Here is a 17,913-nt window from a genome sequence, read left to right as displayed (position 1 = left end):
CATCACCCTGCAAATACTTAGGCAGGTATGTAATTTTATTCACATGAATAATTCCCCTGACTTAAAAATAATTACTTGTGTTTAAAGTTAAGCACAGTACATATCTATATGCAGTAACAGGGACTAAAACTGATTTGTATTAATCTTTTCTCTTAGTGGCATTAAAATCTTTGACCTGGTGGCATTAAAACCTGTCACTTCAAAACAAAATTGCTTCAGTGTTAACAATGAAAAAATATTTATACTTCAATACATTTTAAAAGTTCACAAACATTTTGTTATACACACAGGCCAAATTTTTCAAAAATTAGAAGCCAAAAGTTAGGCCCCTAGGAGCTTTAGAAAATCCAACTCTGAAGTCACTTAGGAGCACAAGACACACTGACTTCAAGCTGCAATCATTGAGGGAAAAGTATAGCCTGGTCACGTACTTTTAACTTTCTTGACTTGTGGCCGTTCAATATATCAAAAGTTGATGTTGGCTGCAAATATGGCAAGTGCTATTTGTTTATCAATGTGGTGTATGAGTTTGTGTTATTTCACTAACGATATTAATGAGGCCCTGAACTTGTCTTGTCCAGCATGGGGAGGATTTTAAGCGTGAAATTTCTTAGCAGAAAATTCTATATAAAATCTAAAATTCAACTAACACTTAGAGATTGCAAGACTTCGAAATGGCTGCTTTCTGAAACATTCAGTAGGTGTCTAATTTTTGTTTCTGTCCCTCTATCTGCTAAATAAAGTCAAATTATAGCACAGTATTTGAATCCTAGGTAGATTTTGACGTTGGCTTGTGCAGGAGCCCGTTTTCAAGGATAGAAATAGTAGAATACTTGAAATTGCCACTATGTGGAAGCTGGACCTGATTCACTGTCAATGAAGTTTATGAAGTGGAAACATCATGGCAAAGGAGAATATTTTCATCATCTACCTCCAAACCAGTCTAAGCTTCTTTTCAAAAGTCGGGGTGGGGGGTAAGAGGAAAGGGCATGTGAAACCCCACCAGATCTGGTAAAGTGACTCCTCCTGTTGCAGCAGATGACTCCCTACCAACTCCACTCCAGATCCAGGTGAGAAAGCAGGGATCAATTGTGAATGAGTTATATGATCCCTGATCTGCTCCTGAGGCAGTATGACTAGATTCTGCCTGTGGGCTTATGGAAAAGCCACAATCTAGCTCTATATTTGCTTTTGTTAAGTGACTTTTACCAATATTTAGAGTGAAAGCAGACTGTGCTATTTACTCTTCCATGGCAAACAAAGGGTATGCCTACACAACAAAAGCTGTGCATGGGGTGGGTTCTCAGACTGGGGCTCATGACTCCTCAGGATGTCGCAAGGTTGTTACATGGGGAGTCGCGAGCTGTCAGCTGGCACCCCAAACCACACTTCACCTCCAGCATTTATAATAGTGTTAAATATTAAAAAAGTGTTTTTAATGTATAGAGGGGAGGTCGCACTCAGAGGCTTGCTGTGTGAAAGGGGTCACTAGTACAAAAGTTTGAGAACCACTGGGCTACCCTATCCAAGCTAACTTGAATCTAGCTAGCATGGTAACAGTATGAGGCCCACACAGTTTGTTAACAAAAGGCAGCTTTCATGGACAAAACAGTGGAGGTGTACATACTCAAATGCTCCTTCCACCAATGTAACTCCCCTGCTATGCCGACATAATAAAACCACCACAACGAGAGGCAAAGGACTTATGTTGCTGTAGTTAGGGTAACGCAGTGTGTATGTGTAAGACCAGTGGTCACCAATCGGTTGATCGTGATCCACTGGTTGATCCTAGAGGATTTCCCAGTTGATCACGATCTCTGGCGGTGCAGTGGGGCTGCTGCTAAGCAGGGTCAGCTCCAGGAACCAGCAAAGGAAGCAGGTGCCTTGGGCGGCCTATTGAAAGTGGCAGCATGTCTGGGTCTTTGGCAGCAATTCTGTGGCGGGTCCTTCACTCTCTCTTCCTTTTCGGCGGCACTTTGGCGGGGGTTTTGGTTTTTTTCTCTTCGACACTTGGGGTGGCAAGAAAGCTGGAGCCAGCCCTGCCGCTAAGTCAGGTTCCCTGCCTGCTCCAGCCCCACACCGCTCCAGGAAGCAGCCAGCACGGCCCTGGAGGGGGAGAGTCTCCCTCCGTGCACTGCTTCTGCCTGCAAACACCGCCCACGCCGCTACAATTGTCCGGGAGCAGGGAGCTGTGGCCAATGGGAGCTGCGGCCAATGGGAGCTGCGGGGGTGGTGCTTGCAGAAAGGGGCAGGGCACAGCGCCACATGCCCCCTGCCCCTCCCCCAGGGGCCTCAGGGGTGCCTTGGCCCCTTTCGGGAGCAGCGTGGGGCCGGGGTAGGCAGGGAGCCGGCCTTAGCAGCAGCCACATTGCACCGCAGACCAGGAGCCGCCGCAGCTAAGTGCTGCCCAGCAGGAAGCCACACCCCAACCATGAGCCCCCTCCCGGAGCCAGCACCCCATACCCCCCCCCTGCACCCTGAACCCTGTCCTGCACCCCAAGCCCCACCCTTGAGCCCTCTCCCAGAACCAGTACCCCAAACCCCCTCCTGCACCCCAAACCCCAGCCCAGAGCCCCCACCGACAGCCAGCACCCAAAACCCCCGCCAGCACGCCAAGCTCCAGCCCTGACCCCCCCTTCCTAGAGCCAGAAGCCTATACCCCCTCCTGCACTCCAACACTGTGCCCCAGCCCAGAGCCTCCTCCTGCACCCAAACTCCCTCCCAGAGCCTGCACCCTGCAACCCCTCCTGCACCCTCCTGCCCCCTCCCAGCCCCCTCCCAGACTGCAAACCCCACAGCCCCAGCCCAGAGCCCACACTCCCTCCTGAACCCCAATCCCCTACCCCAGCCTGGTGAAAGTGAGTGATGGTGGGGAGAGCAAGCGACGGGCAGCAGGGGGGTGGGGTAGAGTGAGCAGGGTGAGGCTTTGGGGAAGGGGTGGGGCCTCAGGGAAGGGCAGGATAGATCCTGGGTTGCCCTTAAATTCAAAAAGTGATCTTGGGCGTAAAAAGGTTGGAGACCATTGGTGTAGACACTGCATTCTTTACATCCACTGTTGGGTGTCATTTTACTCAATTTCAGGGCTCCCCTGGAGATTGACAAGAAAGCTATCTCTGGGTCTCCACCAGGCTCCCAACTTGGTCTGCTGTCCAGACACCACACTCTGTGTTGGGAGCCCTGCTACCCCTCAGAGTTCCAGCTTCCTGCAGAGAGCATAGCAGCTGACCTGACTCAGGGTGTGGGTCTCCCTGCCGGAGGCAAGAAGCCCTGGGTGGCTTCCCCTTGTTCCCATCTAGGAGCACAGAGGCAAGCATAGTGTAGTGTAGACACAACCTCAGGTAAGACGGTGCAGTGCAGGCTCTGGAGCAGGCTAGTGAACGGAATATGTACCCAAGATCCATACAGGGCTTATCCTGACTGCATTGCACTGTCTGCACTGTTACTGTTTCCTATACTAGCTGGATGTAAACTAGCTCAGGTAAGCTAGTCCAGGCACCGTTTTTTCGGTGTAGACATACCCCTAGTTCTCTAAGAAATATCTGTATTTTGTCAGCTGTCCATTGAATGATGCTGGAATTTACAACAGCCATTAGTTAGCATCACTCACTCCTTTTTTCTTTTGTGTAGTTAGACATGGTTTTAATTTTTAATTATTAGATTAGTGAATTAAAGCTGGGAAAAATCCTGAGAAACTCTAAAAACAAGTAAAAGAGAGCCAGTTGCAGCTGCAAAGTGAAATTAATGTAATTATCTGTGGCATCAAGTACAAACTTGAGTGCTTAAAAGGGCATATTTCTTCATACAATCTGAATAATAACCCAAAATAAATATCATTCATTCCCCAGTAATCTAAAAAGAAAAACATAACATGCAACTCTTTTGAGAAAGAAACATGCTGAGCTTCTCACCAAAAAGGTTATGACTTTTTTTTTAACATGGACAAAACTTATTTTTTTCCCTAATCCCATTCTTTAAAATAGCAGAACCATTTTTATTGAAACATTCCAAAAATAATTCAATTTGAAGAAGATACCCAGTATGGAAAAGCTCAGGCTGAACAATTTAGTTTGGCAAAGTTATAAACAACTGAAAACAGGGTATTTATAAGGAGAAGTCTGTGGCAACTTTAACTATAGGCAGTGCTACCAGTTCCACCTATAATAAATCAATATTGTTACACTTTCTATTTAACCTACAGAGAGAGAGAAACAGCTATTATAAGTTCTTCACCAAAAAATTCTGCTGTGAGGTGATGAATATATTAATTGATGATATTTTCCTTAAAACATCCCTCAAAAGAAAGTATTTAGATACTGAGGTCAAGGTAAAAATTGTACATTAAACAACAACACTCTATGGATCAAAGTTAGGGTTATTGTGTCATGATCACATTCTTTTCTGTATACTTAAAAAGAATATACTGTTTGTTTACAAGGCTCAAACACTTAAACAGGAAATTAACAGTTATGGACAATATAAATTTTACACTGCCCATATATAATATGGTAGGTAATGCAATGGCTCACAGCACTCCTTCCCACTGGAGGAAATCTTAGTATGCAACCTCTCAGAAAGCTCGCCCTACATCGCCCTGATGGGAAGGAGGGGATAGCTATGTTAAAATAAATAAATAAGCTAGGCAGACCAATCTCAAACCTAGTGGATCCTAGAGATCCACACAGATCCCTCAAGATCCACAGGAGCTCAGGGCCATCTGTGTGCAGGCTTTGTGCCCCGGCAGGAACCACATCCAGTATCCTCCCCAGAACACAGCTCCACAGGAGCAATGCCACCCCTCCCAAGACACAGGTACATCAGGACTATGTTCATAAAATACAAACAGATATGAACTCATAATTATGCACACACCGTGGCTTCCAGGCACTTCCACAGTGTATTTTTTCTGAAGAAACTATATAAACTGTATTACCAGTGTGACCACTTAAATTGACCACTAACAAAATCAATAGAATACTTGTAAATGGCATATTATTAAAAGATGACTATTCTTTATATGAAAGTGTCTGTGTGTGGGATATATCCTTGCAAAATTATAATCAAAATGTACCAATCTAGGCAAATAATCTACATGCTACCTTTATCATAATGACGACTGTTGATGAATAAATTGATGGGAGTTGCTCATCAGCAACAAAAAATCCCTTATTTCCACTAGGTATTTACATAAAATTTTTGCAAGGGGGTGTGAGGTGAGATGAGAGAGAATCTTGTTTAAAGGCTGGTCTAAACACAAACTTGTACAGATTTAATGGAAGATTTGACCAGTGCAAACCCTGCTGTAGTACAGTATATATCGCTATATCACAAAAAATTTAGTTAAACTGTTACATCTTCTGTGTATAGACAAGCCCAAAGGTTTAAGAGGGATATCAGTTTTGACTTCAGAAGCAGAAATATCTAGTACTCCCAATGTTTTGATTGTTTGTATAACAGGCATGCATGATAAGCATTGCATGCTCCAACAAAAGAAAACCATCTGACCAGGATAATATAATAGAGAGCTTGCCAAAGAACACTTTCCAGAGAGAAAACTGTTTGTTGAAAGAACAAGTTACACAAAACACAAAAACACAGAAAATAATGCTTTGACTCTAAACAAAATCAGAAGTAACTTTGATCCTATATTCTCATACGTTTTACAGATTAGGTAACATGTAACATGTGATTAGGTAACATATAGTATTATGCCCACGAATTGAAAGAAATTGCTTCAATGGGGAAGCAAACCATTAACATTAAAACAGTGCTTTAAAATTATGTTCATTTTCATAATTAATAATGGAACTCCCACAATTGTTTAAAAAAAATCTATCAAGTTTACAAGTATTGTACTTTGTGCACATGGCACTCCTGTCCACATATTCATCATGTCACTTATTATGATACTGTCATTTCTGTACTACTTGAGCTATTATCAATAAAATAACCTCTAGTCTGTTCCACTTACACCAAATGCTTAAAATAAACTACAATTATAAATACGCTATCTCCAAACAAAGAACACCGTGCTTCATTTACTTTCTTTTTTGGAATTTCATTGATGAAATACTAATAGTATGAATACTATAGCTGTGGTTCTAATTCCATTCAAATAAATTTTCAGCAATGTCCCTTTTAAACACACTTTCAATATTTCCACATATATGACATCTACAAAAGAACATTTTTGTATGAAGACATTCGAGCAGAACATCGAGCAGAACTACAATATAGGAGGCTAGATCCTCAGCTAGTGTAAATCAGTGCGACACCATTGATTTCAATGAAGTAAAACGATTTACACTAGCTGAGGATCTAGCCTCCTATATTGTAGTTCAGTGATGGAACAGCTATGTATTGAATACAATAGTCTTGCTCCCTTTCCCACTGAGGTCAAGCACAGCTTTGCATTTTTTTTCTCACTATGAGCTTATAGAGAACATTAACCAGAGTCCTAGATTCGCAAGATGCACTATAAATAATGAGTCTCTACAGCACATGCAAGGAAAAAATTCTGAATGCTGCCTACAACTTCAACATCAAATTCTCACATTATAGGTTTACTCACAATGATCTGGCTGTTTTAGTTACTGAACCATCTTGTCTTTCTGGCCCAGTAATGTAGTATTTTTGACTGACCCTTTCGGGAAAAGCTTCAGTAAAAGCTTCTATAAAGATATGCAGACCAAGGAGTTAAAAGAAATTAGATGATGATTAAAATAGCAAAATGGTTCAAGCATAATACACCAGTTTATTTTGAAAAACCTTTAGTTATAAAGCAGATGTGACAGTCAAGCATATTCCAGTGGCTATAAAAGAAATGAGAACTCCAGGGAGTCGGGGCCATAGAAAAAGAAAATAAATCTTTGTTTGAAATACTGATTATAGTAAAATCTTAGTATAAAATGCTAACAATATAAGAGAAATAACATACCTGTTTGTCATTGGCCCTATGAAAGGGTTTGTGATTAGCTGCACAGTGGCTTTAGAAGCGAACAATAAACCAACTTGGACATTTTCATTTAGCAAGTCCTTGTCTTCCGTGGGGCAATCAGATGGTACGTTAGTCACATTTACCACCATTTGCTCTGTCTGAGTATGATACAAATCTCTTGATCTTGTCCTATTAGACTGACTTCCAGTATCCATTGTGGAGTTGTCATAATAGGAGAAGATGCTTTGAAAACTGGCCACAGTTGATGCAGCTATCTCAGGTCTCATAGTCTGGATTTCTGTTTCATTTTTCTGGTGTGTAATGCTGTACAGGTAACTTGGAATTATTGGCACTGGAAAAGCAAACACAATTTGTAAGTAACTTAGTATCTGTTGTATGTAAATGCCATAATTTCATTAGCTTGCATACTTTATCACAGAAAATGTAACATCAGAACAAATAAAAATAGGGCTTTGTTATATAGAACAATGATAAAGAGTTTGTTGGTTTTTATTTTTATTTTTTATTATAATTATTATTATTATTGTGCCTTCAGCAAAGAATTATGACAACAAATGTTATTCCAGGAAAAAAAATACTCACTGTACTGAATTATAATTAGGAAGTGTAGTTATAAGCAACTTCTGCAAGGCTTTTCTGTAGATATTCAGTTTATGTTGACAGGCATGACTACCTGTCTACATAAGTACTATTTAAGGGCAAAACATGTGAGGAACCCCAAGACATTATTTGTCCAGTCTTGTCGTGTGATACTTTTACAAGGAACACTTACTGAGCTAAGAAGGCATTTAAACCATGGGCACTTCCAATAAAAATATATTATGTTCAAGAAATGGTGCTGGGAATAATGCTATTCAGAGGGAAAAGATTTTATATTATTTTTATATTAAATAAATAGATATCTAAGATGGTCACGCTGTTCATTGGTGAGAGGGTTTTCAGTTCATATAAAATGAAGTCATTTAAAAGTAAAATTCTGTACATGTTTTAAGATATTAGCTATATCCTAACTGGATTAATATATAATAAAGGAAAATTAGTATTTTTAAAATAGTAAAAGCAGATGAGACAGTAATTTTTAATCAGGAAATATTAGTAACAAAATCAACAGTTGTTAACGTGTATTGCCTCTTGCAAAAGTCTGAAACTATATATGGTTCTGAAATATATTTTTTCAGCAAACCTGCAAACTGTGGTTACATAAAAGGTCTTCTAACATAACTATTGAACAACCAATGAAATGCATATATTGTTTACAAGAGAACATTTTTCCTTAAAAAAAAATTACTTGCCAAAAATATATATTAGCCTTTCATTAGAGCCATATTGTGCCATCATTTTTTTTTCTTTTTAAGCTGATCTCCCTAATGAAATAAATAAGGAATTTAGTTTAAAAACTGCCATGGTATAGCCCAAGGTGTCAAATCAGTAGAATCTATATGTGTATATCAATGTAATACAAGTGTGTGAACACAAACTGGTATTTTCCCCTTGTTTTTGACTTTTTTTAATTTGCATCTTTGTATCCAAATTTATATTAATATGAGGACTTCTAAAACAATCAGTTAAAAATGTTCAAAAACTTGAACTCTAAATGCATTTTTAACTGTAAGTATTCTATCCTAATATGTGGTTAGGTTCTGCCTCTATACCATGGAACTTTTGCCATTGATTTCAATGTTGCACAGTTGGGCCCTTAATCTTTGTTCTGATCAAAGTTGATTTTACTAAACCTAATTATGAGTTATTTAAAATCTATCTAAAAGGCCTTCATATTAGTATGACTAAATAACATTGCTTTGCCACCAAAATCATCTCATAAGAGCAATGGGGGCGAGTGCACAGGAATTATCATGAGGAAACATATTTCTCAAGTGTTATCTAGCCTGTCCTTCTGGTTTGCATGACCACAGAGGAAAGAAAACGCTGAACAGTTAAAAATCATTTAGAAAATAACAGATAACTTTTTCTCACTAAAAATTACTGATATCTCCGTGAAGAACTTTTTAGACAATTATCATGTATTTTTTAATAAATATAAACTAAACCAAAACTATGAGGTAAGTGGATGAGTAGAGTATGTATTTGTGCAATATCTACAATATCTCATATATAATTTGAAAAAATGTATTGCAGAGAATATATTATTTACAAAGAAACACCAATCAAACTTGCAGAAGAAAATACTGTACACAGACTGTTCAGTGCATCCATTGGGAAGATTTTGTTGTTAAAATCAGTTGGAAAGAAAGGTTCTACATACCCACTACAGTAAGCAGCATATTGTCCAGGAGTAATGCAATGAAAACAACAAACAGAATTAGTTTTCGGGACTGCCGACTCTCCCTGAGCCAGCTGAGGACTCTGAATTCATTCCAAGCCATGGCTCAGGCTCCCTCAGGCAACGACTTACACTGCAAACATATAAAGGAGAGTTAGGCAAATCCAGGAAAAGCTGCCTCCCTGTTGCTTTCATGACCCGCTTAGTTGGCGCAGATTTGTTTCCCCATTTCCAGCAATAGGGGAAATTTGTAGACCGTGATTAGTTGCTTTCTTACTCAGGGGTGGGCGGCAGAGGCGTAGTTAGATCTCTACCCATAATCCTAGATAAGCCTGGTGTTTCTCTCAAAATGATCAGTTAAATCCTGGCTTCAAATTGTCATTATTATGTGTCATAAAGTGAAAGAAATTCCCGCCCCCCGCAACCCATCAGCTTAGCACAACGGCCTCCAATACGTGGTGGAGGATTAGTCCTCTGTATCCTCTTGCTGCAGAGAAATGGAGCAAATCTACTCAACCCTTCACTCCCGTCTTCCCGCGTTATGCCCTTTACACCCCAGCCATCGGTTCTGCACAGAGGAATAGCAGCCATTCCGCTGGGTTTGGGACCTTCCCCACAAACAGAGGTGGTACAGCGCGGTTTCCTTCTCGCCGCTTGCAGACTCATCCCTGCACTGGTTCGTGTTTACAAGAACTTCTTAGCCTTACGGGCTAGAAACTTATTTTTTTTAAAGGAAGCTTCGATTCTGCAGAGACTAACGGGGCCATTTCAGCCGTGCTGGTACATTGTACCCCCGTGATCGGGCTCAACCTGCCCCATGCCTGCCTACCTCCAAATATAGGGCAGCCGAACTGTTCTTGGGAGCCCTGCTTCAGGAGAGAAGGCAGCACCTGTCGTTAATCTGCAGGAAAACAAGAGCGTCTAGCAAACTGCCCACTTTCCAAGTCCTCTGTCTCACTCAGCTGCTCCCATTCACTGTCCTACGGCTGAGTTATGATGGGACCTCGGCCCTTCCAACCAGCAGGTCAAAGGCTTTGCTCTCATTAGGAGCTGCTGCTTCGGCCAGAGCTCAACTCGCGCTTCGCTCCCGATTCTGAACCACCAGGCAGATGGGAGGCTGGAGGTTTGCAAAAGGTGTGACAGTCCCATCGAAAGGACAACACTCGCTGGCCAGTAATCCGTCTCTGCCCCGCTGTCACTGCTCCCCCTCTGCCACTGCCCCCCTCACGCGCCCAGAGCCCCCCCACTGTCACTGCTCCCTCACAACCCCCCTGCCCCCCGCTGTCACTGCTCCCCCTCTCTGCCACTGCCCCCTCACATTCCCAGAGCCCCCACTGTCACTGCTCCTCACATCCCCTGCCCCCGCTGTCTCTGCTCGCCCTCTGCCACTGCCCCCCTCACGCGCCCAGAGCCCCCCCACTGTCACTGCTCCCTCACATTCCCCCTGCCCCCCGCTGTCACTGCTCCCCCTCTCTGCCACTGCCCCCTCACATTCCCAGAGGCCCCCACTGTCACTGCTCCTCACACCCCCTGCCCCCGCTGTCACTGCTCCCCTCTCTGCCACTGCCCCTCACATTCCCAGAGGCCCCCACTGTCACTGCTCCTCACACCCCTTCCCCCGCTGTCTCTGCTCCCCTCTCTGCCACTGCCCCATCACGTTCCCAGAGCCCCCCACTGTCACTGCTCCCTCACATTCCCCCTGCCCCCAGTCACTGCTCCCCCTCTCTGCCACTGCCCCGCACGTTCCCAGAGCCCCCGCTGTCACTGCTCCCTTACATCCCCGTGCCCCCGCTGTCACTGCTCCCCTCTCTGCCACTGCCCCTAACGTTCCCAGAGCCCCCACTGTCACTGCTCCTCACATCCCCGTACCCCACTGTCACTGCTCCTTACATCCCCGTGCCCCCGCTGTCACTGCTCCCCTCTCTGCCACTGCCCCTCACTTTCCCAGAGCCCCCACTGTCACTGCTCCCTTACATCCCCGTGCCCCCGCTGTCACTGCTCCGCCTCTATGCCACTGCCCCTCACGTTCCCAGAGCCCCCCACTGTCACTGCTCCCTCACATCCCCGTACCCCCACTGTCACTGCTCCTCACATCCCCTGCCCCCGCTGTCACTGCTCCCCTCTGCCACTGCCCCCTCACGCGCCCAGAGCCCCCACTGTCACTGCTCCTCACATCCCCTGCCCCCGCTGTCACTGCTCCCCTCTCTGCCACTGCCCCTCACATTCCCAGAGGCCCCCACTGTCACTGCTCCTCACATCTCCTGCCCCCGCTGTCACTGCTCCCCTCTCTGCCACTGCCCCATCACGTTCCCAGAGCCCCCACTGTCACTGCTCCTCACATCCCCTGCCCCCGCTGTCACTGTTCCCCCTCTCTGCCACTGCCCCATCACGTTCCCAGAGCCCCCACTGTCACTGCTCCTCACATTCCCCTGCCCCCACTGTCACTGCTCCCCACATCCCTCCGTGCCCCCACTGTCACTGCTCCTTACATCCCTCGTGCCCCCGCTGTCACTGCTCCCCTCTCTGCCACTGCCCCCTCACGTTCCCAGAGCCCCCACTATCACTGCCCCCACCCCACACTGTCACTGCTCCTCACATCCCCGTACTCCCCACTGTCACTGCTCCCTTACATCCCCGTGCCCCCGCTGTCACTGCTCCCCTCTCTGCCACTGCCCCCTCACGTTCCCAGAGCCCCCACTATCACTGCCCCCACCCCACACTGTCACTGCTCCCTCACATCCCCCCTGCCCCAGTCACTGCTCCCCTCTCTGCCACTGCCCCTCACGTTCCCAGAGCCCCCACTGTCACTGCTCCCTGACATCCCCCCTGCCCCCCGCTGTCACTGCTCCCCCTCTCTGCCACTGCCCCTCACGTTCCCAGAGCCCCCACTGTCACTGCTCCTCACATCCCCTGCACCCCACTGTCACTGCTCCCTTACATCCCCGTGCCCCCGCTGTCACCGCTCCCCTCTCTGCCACTGCCCCTCACTTTCCCAGAGCCCCACTGTCACTGCTCCTTACATCCCCGTGCCCCCGCTGTCACTGCTCCCCCTCTCTGCCACTGCCCCATCACGTTCCCAGAGCCCCCACTGTCACTGCTCCTCACATCCCCATACCCCCACTGTCACTGCTCCTCACATCCCCGTACCCCACTGTCACTGCTCCCTCACATCCCCTGCCCCCGCTGTCACTGCTCCCCTCTGCCACTGCCCCCTCACGCGCCCAGAGCCCCCACTGTCACTGCTCCTCACATCCCCTGCCCCCGCTGTCACTGCTCCCCCTCTCTGCCACTGCCCCTCACGTTCCCAGAGCCCCCCACTGTCACTGCTCCCTCACATCCCCCGTTCCCCCCGCTGTCACTGCTCCCCCTCTCTGCCACTGCCCCATCACGTTCCCAGAGCCCCCACTGTCACTGCTCCTCACATCCCCTGCCCCCGCTGTCACTGTTCCCCTCTCTGCCACTGCCCCATCACGTTCCCCGAGCCCCCCACTGTCACTGCTCCCTCACAGTCCCCCTGCCCCCCACTGTCACTGCTCCCCCACATCCCTCCGTGCCCCCCACTGTCACTGCTCCCTTACATCCCTCGTGCCCCCCGCTGTCACTGCTCCCCCTCTCTACCACTGCCCCCTCACGTTCCCAGAGCCCCCACTATCACTGCCCCCACCCCACACTGTCACTGCTCCCTCACATCCCCGTACCCCCCACTGTCACTGCTCCCTTACATCCCTCGTGCCCCCCGCTGTCACTGCTCCCCCTCTCTGCCACTGCCCCTCACGTTCCCAGAGCCCCCACTATCACTGCCCCCACCCCACACTTTCACTGCTCCTCACATCCCCTCTGCCCCCAGTCACTGCTCCCCTCTCTGCCACTGCCCCTCACATTCCCAGAGCCCCCACTATCACTGTCCTCACCGTCACTGCTCCCTCACCTCCCCCTGCCCCCCGCTGTCACTGCTCCCCCTCTCTGCCACTGCCCCCTCACGCGCCCAGAGCCCCCCACTATCAGTGCTCCCTCACATTCCCCCTGCCCCCCGCTGTCACTGCTCCCCTCTGCCACTGCCCCTCACCCTCCCAGAGCCCCCACTATCACTTCCCCACTTTCACTGCTCCCACACATTCCCCTCTACCCCGCAGTCACTGGTCCCCGTCTCTGTCACTGCCCCTCACGCTCCCAGAGCCCCCACTATCACTGCCCCCACCCCACACTTTCACTGTTCCTCACATCCCCGTGCCCCCTGCAGTCACTGGTCCCCGTCTCTGCCACTGCCCCCTTCACGTTCCCAGAGCCCCCCACTATCACTGCCTGCACCCCCACTGTCACTGCTCCCTCATATCTCCGTGCCCCCCGCTGTCACTGCTCCCCGTCTCTGCCACTGCCCCACTTTCACTGCTCCTCACATCCCCGCTGCCACTGCCCCCTCACGCTCCCAGAGCCCCCACTATCACTGCCCCCACCCCACTGTCACTGCTCCTCACATCCCCTGCCCCGCTGTCACAGGTCCCCTCTCTGCCACTGCCCCCATCACGTTCCCAGAGCCCCCACTATCACTGCCCCCACCCCACTGTCACTGCTCCTCACATCCTCCCTACCCCCGCTGTCACTGCTCCCCTCTCTGCCACTGCCCCTCACGCTCCCAGAGCCCCCCACTATCACTGCCCCCGCCCCCCACTTTCACTGCTCCCACACATTCCCCCCTGCCCCCGCAGTCACTGGTCCCCGTCTCTGCCACTGCCCCCTCACGCTCCCAGAGCCCCCCACTATCAGTGCCCCACCATACACTTTCACTTCTCCCTCACATTCCCCTTGCCCCCGCTGTCACTGCCCCCTCACACTCCCCCACTGTCACTGCTCCCCCTCTGCCACTGCCCCTCTCACGTGCCCAGAGCCCCCCGCTGTCACTGCTCCCTCACATCCCCTGCCCCCGCTGTTACTGCTCCCTCTCTGCCACTGCCCTCTCACGCGCCCAGAGCCCCCACTGTCACTGCTCCTCACATCCCCTGCCCCCGCTGTCACTGCTCCCCTCTGCCACTGCCCCTCTCACGTGCCCAGAGCCCCCGCTGTCACTGCTCCCTCACATCCCCCCTGCCCCCCGCTGTGACTGCTCCCCCTCTCTGCCACTGCCCCTCTCACGCTCCCCAGCCCCCCATTGCCCACCTCTATCCCTGCCCCCCACAGCCCACTGCCCCTCGCTGTCACCGCTCCCCGTCTCTGCCCTTGATCCCTTCCTCTCCCGGTGCCCCCCTCATACGCCCCCCGCCCCCCAGCTCTCGGCTCCCGCCCATTATCTCTCGCTCCCCGCCCGGGACTAGCCGGCGAGCTCGGCGGGGCGCCCCGGCTGCTGCGGCGCTTACCCGGCGCGGCTCCTTTGCTGCTGGTCTCTGTCCGCTCTCCGCGGGTCCTGCCCGCCTGGGCTCCGCTCTGGCGTCCTGCTGGGCCGGGGGGCAGCCGCGCTGAGAGCCCCGGGCGCCTCTGGGCAGCGCCACTTACCAGCCTCCTCCCTGACGTCACGCCAGATGCTTATCTCCCCCCCCCCCCCCCCCGGCGCCTCTGGGGCAAGGGCTGCAGCAGCGCGCCCTGCCCCGGGCAGCCCCGCAGCCAACCCAAGCCCCCGCCTCACCCCCAGCCCCTTGGCCCCAGCGCCCCGGGGAGCGAGCGCCTGCCCGGGCGAGGCACCGCGTGCTGGCTGCGGACTCCCCCTGCCCAGCTAGCGCGAAGCCCGGGAGCAGAACAAGCCGGTTTGCTCCCTGCAGATGCCCCCTAACGCCCCGGCGGCGGCTGGGAGCTCCGCGAACAGACAAAGGGGAAGGCGAGGTGCTTATTTAGCCTGCTGGGGGTTCCTGGTGTGGCCGGGACAGAGTCCGGCTCCGGGATTTGGGTGCTCAGCAGGGCGCTCCTGCAGTTCCTAGGCTCGCCCGCAGCAGGATCCGTGGCTCACAGACTCCTGGCACAGCGTGCGGATAGTTAGCGCATAAGTTCCCTCGAGACCGGGGTGGGAGTTGGTGTGAAACGGACCCACTTTTGAGTGCGAGGGGAATGCGAACTGGGCTGGACGCGTCCTCCTGGAACTGGTTCGGTAAGGCAGGCTGGCATGCGCTCCACTGGGAAGGAGACAACTAACAGACACATGGGCGTAGGAAGAATCATCTATCCCAGGATGTGGGTGTCAGGGCAGGGAAGCTATGCTACAGGATGTAGTTAAGTATATCCCAATAGAAGAGGCACATGTTCCCGATTAACTTGGAAGAGTGAGCGAAATACCCTTAATAAGCTTCACACAGAAGATGTGTTTGTTTGTTTTTCGGAAAACCTTTCCAACATTTCAAATTCCCTGCATGCCTGGGAAGACTCAAGACAATCTGCCCTTACAGGCAAAACTTCAGTGTACCCAGTCCCCCTCCCCCACTTCCCGTGGAACACAGCTTTTCAACTGGGGATTGCCCCCTGGGAGGGGATGTCAGACTTGGGGGGTGGGGGGAGGGATAGTGCAGCAAGCCTTTTGATCTTTCCCTGTTATGGCAGAAGTAGGGGTCACACCACTCAGATTTGACCTGGCCACCCCTAGGTGGTAGGTGGGCCAATTCTCAGTGAGTGGCATTGTGACCTGGCTGGCACACAGTGTCACACTCAGGTTTGGCCCAGCTACCCCTATGGCCCAAAGCAGCCTACTCCACCTATAGATAGAGCAACCTCTGCTGGGAAGGCTATGCAGACCAAATTCCATGGTTTTACTAATTCTTTTCTTAAATACCTTGATCAAGTTGTATGATCTGAGATTAAATAACCCACTTCCCTGGCACATCTGCCTGTTTCTTCTCAAACTGCTGCATATATTTACTATAATTAGGAATTTATTTCAATATCCTTTGTATCTTGTATTAGAGAAGATGTAAAGGTTGGCAGTCAAAGTTTCATATTATGCAGTTATACAAGGGCAGCTGTACATTGGACTGATCAAGTAGCATATGTTAATTAGTTGCATTTTCATATAGCACTGCTGTCTGAGCTGCATAACATATTCTGCTTTTAAAAACCCCCCAACTCTACTGGACTTTCATATACTTTGCCATTTATTCTTCACATGGTATCTGTTTCAAATCAAGTTGGTTCAATGGGAGTCTCCATTGAATCATAGACTTTAAGGTCAGGAGGGACCATTATGATCTTCTAGTCTGACCTCCTGCACAATGCAGGCCACAGAATCTCACCCACCCACTCCTGTCTCTGAGCCATTGAAGTCCTCAAAAATCATGGTTTAAAGACTTCAAGGTGCATAGAATCTTCCAGCAAGTGACCCGTGCCCCATACTGCAGAGGAAGGTGAAAACCCCCCCAGGGCTTCTGCCAACCTGCCCTGGAGGAAAATTCCTTCCCGACCCCAAATATGGTGATCAGCTAAACCCTGAGCATGTTGATTTTAATGTGATTTGGATCAGACCCTAGTTGACTTAAACTGATGGCATCATTTCTTAGGCTCTGTTGCACACTTCAGCTGTTTAAGGTTTACAAAGTTAATTGATCAAGTTGTGCCCCTTTCTGACCAGATGAGTCTTTATAAATTATGCAGATTTTGCTGGAAATTTTGTTGAACAAAATCCTTTGGGTTTTAAGCTTTGGATGGTGCCTCTATATCAGAGATGTCCTAGCAATACAGTTTTATATTTCAGTGAATGACGTTTCCATCATAGGATGGAAATTTTGCTCAAGTAGGTAACTGAGGGGAGAAAAATGTATGTGGTTTAAATTGGGCCATCTTGGGCCATCATCTGACTGTCACTGAAGTCAATGAAAATAAATCTAGTTGGTTTCAGTAGTTAGGGGTAAATTTTAGTAAAGCATATTATTTACTATACATTCACAGCTTCTTCTAATAATAATGTGTTCAAAGTGTTCCAGATTTTTTTTTCTGTCCCTACATAAGTAATTTTAATTTTATATTGATATATTCTACCAGTACCTCCTACATAATTTATATTCTGATATATGAATGAATTGATATATTCTACTATTAGATCATGAATATCAATGTCTTCCTATTGTTGTATAAGATGTTGGAGATGTTTTGTGCATATTTGCATGGCTTTCCTAACTAGAAACTCCAGAACTCAATCACATTTACACTTAGAACTAAAATCCTAACCTTCCAACAAGGGGTAATAACTTTCTTCTCTGCCCTCAGGATAAATTAAAGAGCATAATTTACTTTAGTGAGGAGAAAGAGGTTGCCCTCCAATTACCGAATCCCGTTCTGCAAACACACATGCAAGTAACATTACTAATTTGGAAAGTCCCATTGAACTCAGTGGGGAAAGGGAAATATGTGTGATAGGTATTGCGAGTAGCAGAGAGTGGCATTAATAAGGGATGAATTTTAATGATATGTCAATGGAAATATTACATCAGGAAAAGGAGGAATTGGACCTTTTTTGTATTCACAGAATTTCAGAGGACAATTAATCTCTAGCAGCACTGTCCTATCTACTCTTCAAGTAGACCTGTTCCTCACAGTGTTGCATGTCATATAGATGATAGAGAGAAAAGCAAAGATGCTTCTGTAATAAGCCCTAATGAGACCATGTTATAAACATCTCCAAATAAAAGACATTTCTTCTACTAGAACATTTTCCCCTCTTTCTCTCTCTGCCTTTTCAATGCTGCTCTTCACACTGACAAGGTCTGAC

General features: G+C 48.2%; 1 protein-coding gene across 6 annotated transcripts in view; it reads right to left on the bottom strand.

The window, feature by feature from the left end:
* The window catches only part of SLC18A2 (solute carrier family 18 member A2), a 52,715-nt gene extending 37,998 nt beyond the window's left edge, over positions 1–14,717 (bottom strand). For 5 of the 6 annotated variants that reach the window (XM_039547034.1, XM_039547036.1, XM_039547037.1 and 2 more), the window contains exons 1-3: positions 10,066–10,411; positions 9,219–9,369; positions 6,935–7,286 (exon numbers count right to left, since the gene is read on the bottom strand). In XM_039547034.1, the coding sequence (XP_039402968.1) occupies positions 6,935–7,286; positions 9,219–9,339 (473 nt within the window). In that variant the 5' untranslated portion in view covers positions 9,340–9,369; positions 10,066–10,411. Of the gene's footprint in view, positions 1–6,934; positions 7,287–9,218; positions 9,370–10,065; positions 10,412–14,587 lie in introns of those variants that run through there. The other variant, XM_039547035.1, reaches the window with a different exon arrangement.
* Between the last annotated feature and the right edge of the window lie 3,196 nt (positions 14,718–17,913).

This window comes from Mauremys reevesii, linkage group 7 (genome assembly GCF_016161935.1).
Source record: "Mauremys reevesii isolate NIE-2019 linkage group 7, ASM1616193v1, whole genome shotgun sequence".
NCBI lineage: Eukaryota > Metazoa > Chordata > Testudines > Geoemydidae > Mauremys > Mauremys reevesii.
This window is presented reverse-complemented; position numbering and strand designations above follow the sequence as displayed.